The sequence below is a fragment of the Protopterus annectens genome, chromosome 5.part0 (assembly GCF_019279795.1).
Source record: "Protopterus annectens isolate FY-2018-M chromosome 5.part0, PAN1.0, whole genome shotgun sequence".
In the NCBI taxonomy this organism is placed as follows: domain Eukaryota; kingdom Metazoa; phylum Chordata; order Ceratodontiformes; family Protopteridae; genus Protopterus; species Protopterus annectens.
In genome coordinates, this window is record NC_056735.1 from 1,174,275,717 (window position 1) to 1,174,287,906 (window position 12,190).

The window sequence follows — 12,190 nt, forward strand, 5'->3', positions numbered from 1 at the left end:
AGATGTGAGAAAATCAAATTTCAAGCGAAAGAAGCAAAAATAAGAAGCAAAACTGGGGATAGTCTATAAAATCAAGGACTGTATGTGGTGAGAGGGGGCGAGAAGATGCATTGCTTTGCAGTGAATGTATTTTTTTTCAGTCAGCTGAGTATAATGAAACATCTAAGGTGCTGACAGTCAAGAAAGTGACTGAAACTGCTGGGTACATTTGTGAGTATGTATGTTTCTGTGTGTATGTGTGTAAATCTCTCTGTGTCTCTGCATATATGTGTGTGTGTGTGTGTGTGTGTGTGTGTGTGTGTGTGTGTGTGTGTGTGCGGTGTGCGTGTGTATTTATCTGGGGACCTTAAATAGCTGTATATATGTATATAATGGATGCAAAATGATGTCCTCCAACAGCAATTACATATCCAACAGCAAATATGAAATATTAGACAGAAGAACTATTTTACATCAAAAGTATAAAAAATACACGTATACAAATAGTAAAATCACTACAGATTAATTTAATACATACAGAACTTTGTAAGCACAATAATGCCCTCCAGGATGAGTGTTATAGGAGAAACAATGGCCCAGCGTAGCTTAACACCTATAGGCAGTCCATTATTTCCACAATAACACCCACCCTGTCAGACTTTATTACTTGCTTAATAGACTTCCATGGGCCCTAACTCACATTTCTTGCACTTTACATACAGTCAATATAGTACTCACCTCCACTTACAAAAGCCATTCTGTTTTTAATATGGACTTACAGAGAAACTGTGAAGCAATCTGAAATTGTCGTCTTGCTAATATACTTAGTGTCAACCTTTTCAAATAACTAGTCATGTTATTTGAAGTATTGAAAAAACCAAAAACTCTTTCCCTCTTAATATTAAAGACCCTTTTGGTGCAATTTTACCTTATCTTACTGTTTACGATATCTTGGCCTACTATTTGATCAAAAATCTCCTCTTTGGCCTGCATGTAGAACATCCATCTGAGAAAGTATTGGTCATATAAGAATTGCTTGCAGAGTTGCCATCCTTCTCACTGCTGGTTGAAAGTTAATGGAACTGAAGGAACAGAATTTTAAAAATATTAGGAGACACAAAGCTTGTTATGCAGACAGCAGATTGCACAACATAAAAATGCCGTTGGAGTGTGGCTAAGTCTTTAAAAATAAAAAGGTTGACATTGAGGTATTAAAATCCCGCTTAGTTCATATGCTCTGTCACTTGACAAAGTTTGATTTTCATACTTATTGTTCAGGAAAAAATGTACGTAGCTGCAAAACTAATTGGTTTATTATTTTTTTAAGTAAATTAAGGTAATATTTAACATTTACCCTAAAAAAACAACTCTCCTGGGATTAGCAAGGCATTTATGAAATTGTTTCCTACCGTATGTGTGTTTTTTCTCACTGCCCTGCAATTATTTTAATATTTGCATACACTAACTGTTCATTTGCAGTCCATCTCATATTATTTTTCCTGCTATGTGCTATTTTAACTGTCAAATGTTTACATTTGCATGCAGTGTTCTCTTCCTAATCCCATGTGCTGCTCCCTCAGGACACACATGAAAACGTGACCTTCTGCACTCGGAAGTCATGCCATGATAACATTTTAAAGTGAATTATGAAATATAAAGGATATTGTCATAAATGTTTTAGAAAAGCTGAAATTGTTCACTGCCCATCCCAAGGTAATGTATGTTAAGGGTTTCAAATGCCTTAGTCTAGGTGTTCTTGTGTTCGTTTATCAAGCTCATGGTCTACTGGCCCTCAAGAAACTGAACTGATATAATTCCATGTTGATATTCTTTATTTCCCATTTATGTATTGTGGACTTTTAAATAAAGCAGATGGGACTTAAATCCTATCAAAAAGGATGCACATTTATTTACAGTGATGACTCTGGCTTCAAGAAAAGTTACAAAAAAATCTCTTGTGACAGTACTGAGCATGCTCCCTCACATCATGCTATTAGGGTACCGACAGCATGTGTCTTTTGGATTTTTTAATAAAAAATATCCAGATTCTCCAAAGAGTTTCACGTCATCCTCTTAGTTAGGCAAATTACCCAGAGAAATGTCAAAGCCTGATTTTGTTGTAAAAAAACCCTTCATATCTTTTCAAGTCATTTCAGGAGGCTCCTAATTACTGTATATCATGGCATATTGTTCTCCCTGAAATGACTAGACATGCCTTGTGAAATTAGATGGGTACAGAGAATGTCTCTTCTACCTTTGGGGGATAAACATTGACCAACATTTAAATTGTTGCCTACCATTGTCTCTAGATCATTAATGATGGTGTCACTTTTTTTGTGATTTGCCCATTTACATTGTAATTATAATTTTATGTCCTTTTCCCAAGTTCCACAATGCTACATTTATACATATTAAAGGCAAAATCATCACTGCTTAGTACGGTATGAATTGTTTTGTATGCTGTTTTGAAGAAAGTCAGCATGTTTTATTAAAGAAATTATATACCTGACATAGTCTTCAGTATGTGTGATTATCTAGACCCCATTTCCTGCTTTTGTAGCTGAGAAGAGCAGTCTATATGGGGATACATACTATGTCACATGTGTTCCCTACCCAGTTTGGGGTTATGCCTCTCTGAACTTACCTAAAATTACTACAAGCCAATCTAGGTATATCACGCCTATCTCCCAATTCTCACCTTGTTGAATGTGGGGGTGGTGATCACACCATATGAAAGGCTAGTAAGGTTGTGCTTTCTCTGGAGAAGAAGGGATTGCTTGCCATAAAGGTTATGGTAAAATTTCATTGCCCCTGTAGGAGAGGATTGAATGGGTCCTTAGGGAACAAATGTCAGTGGTAACATGTTCAGGGGGAAATGGCCCATGGTGTCTGTTAAATATTAAATATACTTTAAATTATAAAAATTTAAAAATTAAAAAAGGCCAAAACAGGTCTTATGTGAAGAGACAGTTTTCCTTTAGAGAGACTAATATGGGAACAATAATAATTTCAGACAGTTCACCTTTAACAACATTGAACTTCTTAAAGAGACAGAGTCCCAATTAAAACATACTGCATCTCTGCTGTCAAAAGAAAGAAGCTATATATAAGGCCATTTCCAGACACATTAACCTTCAAAAACCTTTTGTGAAACAACATTTGCATGCAATATCAAGAGCTGCTGTTATTATAAAGCAATACTTTTATTAGCGGACTTTACTAAACAAAGAATAAAATAACATTTTCAGTTCAGAATTTGAGTTGCTTTTGGGATAGGAGCTGTGACAGGCATTTTTGCTGGCTTTGAGGATGAGGTCTCCGTTTCTCAGGTTGGGGTCCCTGAGACAGGGTTAATATTCTGAGGACTCAGAGTTTCTGGTGGGTGTTTTTACAACTTTGGGGACTCTACAACACAGTCCTTTTATCTTGTTCTCTTTTTGATATAGAGCATTTATTTTGCTGCCTCCATTCTCCTCCTTCTAGTTCTCATATCAGTTGTGCTGGATTTCGGCCATTTTATAGAGGTGGTCTTTGTTCTGTCTTAAGAGAACCCTCTGCAATGTATGAAAGTTTTGTCAACTGCCGGTAGTACAATGGCATTTCAGTGCAGACTATTTTTGTCTTGTATTCTTACAATATTTTCTGGTTGTTTCCCATTGTGCAGAACTGTATAGTAATTTTCTTGGATTTGCTAAATATGTTCCATTGTCCCCTGAGGCATGGTATATATGTAATGATGAGACAGAGTTTTGATTTTCATTTGCAGCCCCTCAAGACCTGAGTAGGTGGAAACTCCACTGGCTGTAATGGAGTATTACAGAGCTCCAATAATGCAAGGTGACCATCTTTGCCATTTAGGACACATTTTTCATGAGGTTTTTTTTTTTTTTTTTACATTTGTATGGCCCTCTTAACTTGCCTATTGGCTAGTGGATATGTTTGGAATGTGAATATGTAAAATAATTCATATTACAAAACAAATTTCTAGAATTATAAACAACTAAACTGTGGACCATTATCAGGAACAACAGTCACTGGTATATCTTTTCTAGAAAAAAATACCTTTCACGCCACTGATAACAATCTTGTCTGTCATCCCTGTCAGCCTAGATACCTCAAGGTACTTTGGATAGTAGTCAGTGCATATCAAGTAGTGTATGTCTTGAAGTTAAAACAGTTCTTCCATAACCTTTACCAAGGGCAATCTGTTATCTTGTGTGAAATCATTTATAATAGAATAAATACTCAGAATCAGAAATATGTTTAAATATTACTCTAATTCTCTTAAAAAGTTACAAGAATAACATCTTTTGCATCAACATCAATTTTTGGACAATAAGTATAAAACTCAGATGTCTGGATTAATTGACTGTAATCCTGAATGATTTACCAGCAAATCAGACTTTTTACGAAGGATAAAGCAAAAGTATGAACAAAATCAGGGAAGGTCTGTGAAAGTAGGGACAGTGACAAGTATGCATTACTCTTCAATGAGATAAATCTTACCGCTCCTGCTGTTTGACGGCTGCTAAACAGCAGTGACTAATCTGGTGTGGCAGTACCAGTGTTGCACAAGGCATTGCTGTTTCCTGAAATAAGTACATAACTAGTAGTGCTGTGGCTTAAGCATGTTTGTGTGTGTGTGTGTGTGTGTGTGTGTGTGTGTGTGTGTGTGTGTGTGTGTGTGTGTGTGTGTGTAAAATATCACTGATTTGTATCTGTGCATGCACCCAATCATGCCAGGACACAGACATTATTATGAGATAAATCTTACCGCTTCTGCTGTTTGACGGCTGCTAAACAGCAGTGACTAATCTGGTGTGGCAGTACTAGTGTTGCACAAGGCATTGCTGTTTCCTGAAATAAGTACATAACTAGTACTGCTGTGGCTTATGCATGTGTGTGTGTGTGTGTGTGTGTGTGTGTGTGTGTGTGTGTGTGTGTGTGTGTGTGTGTGTGTGTGTGTAAAAATATCACTGATTTGTATCTGTGCATGCACCCAATCATGCCAGGACACAGACATTATTCTTTTGTGTATCAGTAAAAAATGTACCTAACAAGTAATTATATTTCGAAAGTAAGACATAACATATATCACAGAACATTCAGACACTTAGATATTCTTGGAGTCTGATTGCTCCCACTCACCAGACTGTCTAAATGGATAACAGGGACTCCCTTTATCATCCTTGACTCTGTGGGGGCCCCCACCAAAGCTGTTGCTTGTTGAAGAGAAATGTAGGTCCAGTCATCATTTCACTAAGTCCAGACCTGTACATAGACTTGTTGCAATGTATCATTGTGGCAACTAAGTGCCAGTAACTGTAACTGCATCTTTGTTAGACAGCTCAACATAGTGATAGTGTGGCACATAGGCCTGTGGTAATGTAAAAGCTTGTAGCTGCAGATCTCTCTGTGGATACTACTCCTAAAACTTTGCAGCATGAAATAAAAGGTTGCTTTGGATGGATGGCATTGTTAGGATGATACTTATACTGGATGTGCCTAAGGGGCCCCCATCTTGACATTTGCTGGGGGCCCCCAAAATGCTAACACTGGCCCTAAATGTCTATTAAAGTATAAAAATACTTTAAACTGCAAAACTATCAAAACAAGAAAAAGACCAAAGCAGAGGTGGTTTTAATGGACATTTTTACTTCTGAAATTCTAGCATGAAAACAATAAGATCTCTTGAAAGTACACATTTAAACAGAAATTATTCTTAAAGTGACGACGTCCCAGTTAATATGCACTACGCTAATGCTTAATGAGTTTTTATGAATGAATTATGTATAGACTGATATTTAACACTTTAAATGTGTAATTTATTACCTTATGTGGAACAGTGTTGAATGCATTAACAAAGTTAAGATAAGCAGCGATTCACTCACAGTCCTTGGTCATATTCTGCTGTTAACCTCTTCAAAAATGTCACAAAATTTGAAAAGTAAGCTCTCCCTAGCCAAAATAGTGGTGAAATTTATGGGTCTGCTGTGACCCCCCCCCATTTTGAAATAGTACCACTTCATATTGTTGCCATAGATCACGGATCTGCTGACATACTGACAGTTTGTTTAACATGACTGACAAGATTTTAGTTAGCTTGTCCTTAATCGTGTATAGGAAACTACCAGGTGTGCTGTCTTGTCCAATGGATCTCGAGTTTTTAAGGGAGCCTGCGAAAGTGATTTTTTTTTTACTGTTGCACTGATTATGTAGAAGATTATGATTGGGTCTCTGATCATAACCAAGTTGTTATGTTCAAGAAATATATGTCAAAAAATTGTTTTCTAAAACTTGACTTTGCTCCCTCTCTTATGGTGGATCTTGACACCTATTTTGAGAACATATATCTGTTTTTTACAGTCAGAATGGCTTGATTACAATTTTTAGTGGTACATAGAGCATTACCTTCTCCATGTACTACCAGTTACAGGAAAAACTTGTAAGAGCACTAAGTGTTCTACATCTTTGAAAGCTGTAATGGTCTTGGTGCTCCCACACAGTTCTTTATAGAACACTGAGCTTTTGTTGCTCCAGTGTACTACAAGATACAATGAAAAAATTATAAGAAAAAATAAGAAAAAGAAAAGAAAAGGAGCTCATTGGAGCAGAAAGTGCTTTACAGCTTTGAAAGTTGTAACACACTAAGTACTGCCTTACAGACTGTCCAGAAACAAAAAGTATGTCAAATCATCTAACAGCTTTAAATGCTGTAAAATAATTCACATTACCACACGCAAACATTAGCTGGCAGCATGAGGTATTTCAGCTTCCCAGTGCTGTTGCGCTGTGCTCTTTCTGGTGTAGCAAAGGACTAGAGCATAAAAGTGCTGAATGCTGCTTAACAAACTTTGTTAAACACCGTTCTTAGACAGGTGTTTTAAAAGTTCATATTTTTTCTTGATTTCAGAATATAATTGTTGTTCTCTCTGCCCTACAAAACTTTTTTTTTTTACATTTTGCAGGACTTGCTTGCATTTTGACTTCCTTTATAGCACCAGCCTTAGCCTTGTCGCCCCTAAACTGTTGTGTAACTCTCTCTCCCTCTCTTGAATATTAAAACATCAAGTTTCATTCAGAATGCAGATTGGCAGTGGTGTTTTACGGTGTTTGAGTTGCCAGCCTGGTGCCCAACCTTCCACAGAAGGCACACACATGCACCCAGTCAAGTCTAGGGCCAATTTTAGAGTGTCCAATCCACCTACAGCATGTATTTGGGATGTGAGAGGAAACCAGAGCATCCAGAAGAAACCCACGCAACCACAGGGAGAACATGCAGACTCCACACAGAAGGAATCCCAGCTGAGAATTGAAAGAATCTCCAAATGTCAATCATATGTTTGCTCAAGTTTAGTTAACTGGTGAGTGTAGGTTTGTCTGTGCAGTAGAAGCATTCTTCTAATTGCAGCATATGACATAACCATTGTGAAGGTTCAGAAGGTTGCTTGTCTGTAGCATCTGATAGGACCATTGTACAGGTTTAGAAGGTACTCTTCCTATTCTATGACCCAGTCCATTGCATTCTACCCCTTTCTGCATTGCTCAGTCATTCTCAACAAAGCAAGTGCTACTGATCTGGGTATCCAGAGCGTATCTTCTGTGAACACTCCAAATGTTTTCACTGGTATCACCACCTGAGTATATCATTGAGCATCTCATAACCCATTAAACTGACCCAAAGTCATCTAAAGATACATTACAATGTTGTATGTACTACTGACAGGGATTTGTTTAATGGTGCACCCAGATAACTTGCTGTTGGATCTACTGACTTCTCCAAGTCAACTGTATCTCACTTGGTCAACTGCAAGCTTGCTATAAATAGCGTCTCACTACGCATTTAATAAATGCTAATCTGAAATGCAATGTTTGGATGTGGTAGCAGCCCCTATGTGCCTTCTGTTTCACATCTGCAGTCTTTCAAAATGCTTTGCACAAGGTTGAACTAACTTGGAGAAAAAGTAGATGATTATTTCCCTTTTCTTTGATTTGAATGAGATAGTGATGGCAGTATATTTAGCAACCAGGGGGTGTAGAGGCAGAGACCCCACACTCTGGGGTTGCAGGGAGCACAACTTCCCTGGAAGGAGCTCTGAATTATGTTTTACAGTTTAGTTACTATGGTGGCCTAATGATGTGAAGTGGTATGTGGTCAGTCGGTATAGTTAGTGAGCGACAGTGCCAGTAAGAAGGAAACTCCTTGCTGAAGTAGGTGGTAGGTACTTAGCTCGTATGTGTCTGCATTTCCAGAGCAAACAGTTTCCAAACTCACTGTAGAGCACATCTTCATTTCTGCAGTAGCTCTTTTTTTAAATAATCTGCTGTTGTGGATACGCAGTCTGATCTTAGAGCAAAGCTCAAAACAGAGCTTCAGCAATTACACCTGAAAAAGAAAGCTTGAATATCCTTTCTTATAAAAAAGTTATCTGACTGTACATCTATGGCAATCACTTACAACAGTGCATCCTAATATAATTATAGACTTATTACACAAGTTTCATATACAGCTCTGTAACGTGCAAATGTTAACAAAGTGCAGTGTTCTTGGTCTTATGTTTGCATAGTTAGAAGTCACTTGAACTGCTACCCTATAAAACATTCTAGTTGGATTTAATGCATCACCAGAATTATAAAAAAATGTATTTCATCACCTTTGTTGTTGGAGGTTTAGTGTAGAGGATTAAAGCTACAGACTGCCAGTAAACTTCATGCTGTTCACGGGTTTGATTCTCTCAGTCTTCATTTTCCTACTTTAGCACTCTAAACAAGTGACTTAACCAGGCATTGCTTCTGAGTCATTCCTGAAAAGATGCATTTTTTTCTAATTTTTACCATATTATCTAATAAAATTTTAGAATGATCATTGTCAGTCCCTTGGCTCAATGATAGCTACTTATGTGGTGCACGGATGGTCCAGAGGTGACTCAATAACCCAGTATGTGACCACAGATCTAGCTAGACAAACTGCATATATTATCATTTGCCAAAATATCTAAAGGCTAAATTTTGAAGGCACGTTGAAATTGTCTGAGCATATAAGAGGTTTTTACCATTTCATAACCATAATGTTCTCTCTTTTTTGACTCTTCAGGATTCTAGAGCCTATTTTCATCTTTTGAAGCAGATTGCGCCTAAAGGCGATGGTGAAGAAATGCGGATTGATATTGACTTTTCAGGATTTAATGTAAGTTTGCAACAAAGTATTTATTTATTTATTGACATTTGATTACTGGGAAAGTCTGACTCAGTAGGAGCCCATTTTCAGCGGAAGCATGGGGAGAAAAGCTCCAAAGTATTATAAAAACATTTTAAGCAGAATAATTTTACAGTCTTTAAAAATAATACAAAAAAAGCAAATACAATTTAAATAATTATATAAAATTAGACATACTTTGAAAACATTGGTTAAGAATAGATACAAATTATATGACAATGATTTAATAGCTAATGAAATTGTACCCAGTTTACAGAGAAATTAAACGTAAGTTAGTATAATACAAACAGGAACTGAAATATGAAGTGAGAGAAAAGCAGACTTATTTTATATTTAGAGAGAAAGCCAGGGGACAGAAACTGATATAAGTGAGTGAGTATAAGGAGGTGTAAGGTATGAATAGTTTTTTTTTTTGCTTTTAGGGATATAGTTTATCCTGGTGTTGAGCAAAAAGAGAGCCAGCTTTTGGCTAGGAAGTCTTTCAACATGGTTTTGAAGGATGAGAGGGAGGGCATTAACCTAATGAATAGGGATAGAGTTCCAGGCATTAGCAACATGGTTATGAATACAGACAATGCCCAGAAGATTTGATAGGTTTGAGACAGACTGTTTTTGGTCATTGGTTCTTAATAAGTGACTAGGAACATAGCTGTGTAGAATGTTATTTAGTGCTGGAAAAACAGATGGATTCTGGATAATTTTATAGGTGTTAAGAAACTGTGTATATGTTAGTTGATGGGGTAGTTGTAACCAATTTAGGGATTTTGTGCTATACAGTGGTTGGTTCTGAAAGTGGCATCTGCTGCTGTATTGTGGTGTCAGAAACATTTTTATTCTGTACTTTACTTGCATTGTGGAGAATCAACATGCCTGTTATTTTATCAGCAAACAATTCTGATTCTGCAATTCATGTTCTAGTATTTGCAAACAATGCTACTTAATGTTTAATACAATAGTTTGCTTGCTATTACATGTTATAAAAGCTTGATGTTCAGGCTTGACCTTGATGGATAAATAGGAGATTCTAGGAGCAACAGTGTAACAGAAAACAATGCAAGATGTTTATAGACCTTTCTGTGAGAATTTTGCCAGATGTTCATATTTTCACAAACAAGATACTAAAGGATCCTTAGCTGATATGAATTCTTTCTTCATCAACCTCTGTCCTTTTTACCCTTATCTAGCCCATTAAAGTGCTCTCCCTACCACATTTCATCTGTAAGTGTTCAGTGCTGCTATTCTGTGCTCTTCTTTGCCCTTTCCTGTGTCAATTTCGCTGATGCATTCCCTGCCTTATGCACTCACTTTTCATGGTACTACCCTTAATTACAGTTGTCACTACCCTTGGCTGCTTTCAAAACTGTCAATGGAATGTTTTTTTTTTTTTAATTTTAAGTAAGATAGTATGCATATACTACAACTTGAATTGCAGAATTACATTTTTTGCTGATATACTCACAGGCATTAGGATTCATCACAATGCAAGAAATAACAGAATAGAAACATTTCTGCTACTGTACTGATGGAAATATAGTGTATGGGAATGTGGTTTGTCAGTGCAAACACAATACATCACAAAGGAACACGTGGCATGCACCGCTCATGTTGGGGTCACATCTGAAGGCACAGCATGGAGGGTGGGGGACTATATGCATGGCAGGGTGCATAACTTGGTATAGCCCATGTTCCATGAAGGTCAGAGACAAACACAGAGCACATAACAATTTGTCCACGGTGGGAGGGGGTACACAGTATAGCATTCTGTATGTGACTATACTTAATGTAAACTGCACAGGATGTAGCCTATACACCCTAATACATGATCAGATAGGGTACATCATAGAAAACACCCTACGCCATACCTGTATACTGCACAGATGCCACTGTCCATGCATGGTTATACCTTTGGGAGGGGTTGGTGTATGAGGCTTGAACAGTGAAACGTATGTATAACAAAATGGAGTCACATGCATCTGAATATGTATGTGAGTCTGTGCCTGTGTGTGTGTGTGTGTGTGTGTGTGTGTGTGTGTGTGTGTGTGTGTGTGTGTGTGTGTGTGTGTGTGTGTGTGATGTACATGTTACATTTTTTTTATATTACAGACAGGATTATGTGCACCTAGGCTTCCAGTTGAATTAGGGACTTGCCTCACCAAAAATCAGAATGGCAGTTGACAAGTCCTCAAGGTTCTAATCATAATCGGAATAGCTCATTTAAATTTTCTGTTATTTTGAGTTTTGTGAGAGGAAGAAGTTATTTTTGCGAAAGAGAATAGATGACCATGATCCATTTTATGGGAAGTAAAGCTTCAGAAAGTCAACTGAGATTGAGACAGTTACTGCAAAATAAATAAAGGAACCGGAAAAATTGCAAATAATGCCTGTTCTGATTAAATCTTTTATTTATTTATTTATTTTAGGAGAGAGATGATCACAGGCGAGCAGAGTACATGCTTCAGGAAGCTGACAAGTTAGGTTGCCGGCAGTTTGTTTCACCATCAGATGTCGTTAATGGCCATCCGAAGCTGAACATGGCCTTTGTCGCCAATTTATTTAATAAGTACCCAGCACTTCACAAACCAGCAGGGGACTATGACCTTGCATTGCTTGAAGGTGAGTTGTAGTTGTAAATATTGTTATTTTGACATAAGATGAAAGTATATATATCGAATATATCGATATTCACACTACAGTTGTATTATCATGAGACAGTAAAGGACTGGGTTATTCCAGTGCTTTATGCTAAATAACATACTTAGGTTACTTCTGTTAGGAGACATTTATCATTCTGTTTACTGCTGAAAAAAAAACTAAAGATATAATACCATCCCTTCTCATGGAAAGTATCCCATTTTGAGCCTTTCCTTTGGACTCTGAGCTGGCACTACCATTTTTATGGGTAAGATAAGGTTTGCACAACAAATCCACTGGAGCAGAGGTTAGCACATTAGCTATAAGATGCTGACCCAGTCCTGATTAGTGGACCAGTGTCAG

General features: G+C 37.2%; 1 protein-coding gene across 3 annotated transcripts in view; it reads left to right on the top strand.

Annotated features, from left to right (window-relative positions):
- The window catches only part of PLS1 (plastin 1), an 824,936-nt gene that overhangs the window by 698,375 nt on the left and 114,371 nt on the right, over positions 1-12,190 (top strand). For all 3 annotated transcript variants that reach the window (XM_044071020.1, XM_044071019.1, XM_044071021.1), the window contains exons 9-10: positions 9,074-9,166; positions 11,617-11,809. In XM_044071020.1, coding sequence (XP_043926955.1) covers positions 9,074-9,166; positions 11,617-11,809 — 286 coding nt within the window. The remainder of the gene's footprint in view (positions 1-9,073; positions 9,167-11,616; positions 11,810-12,190) is intronic.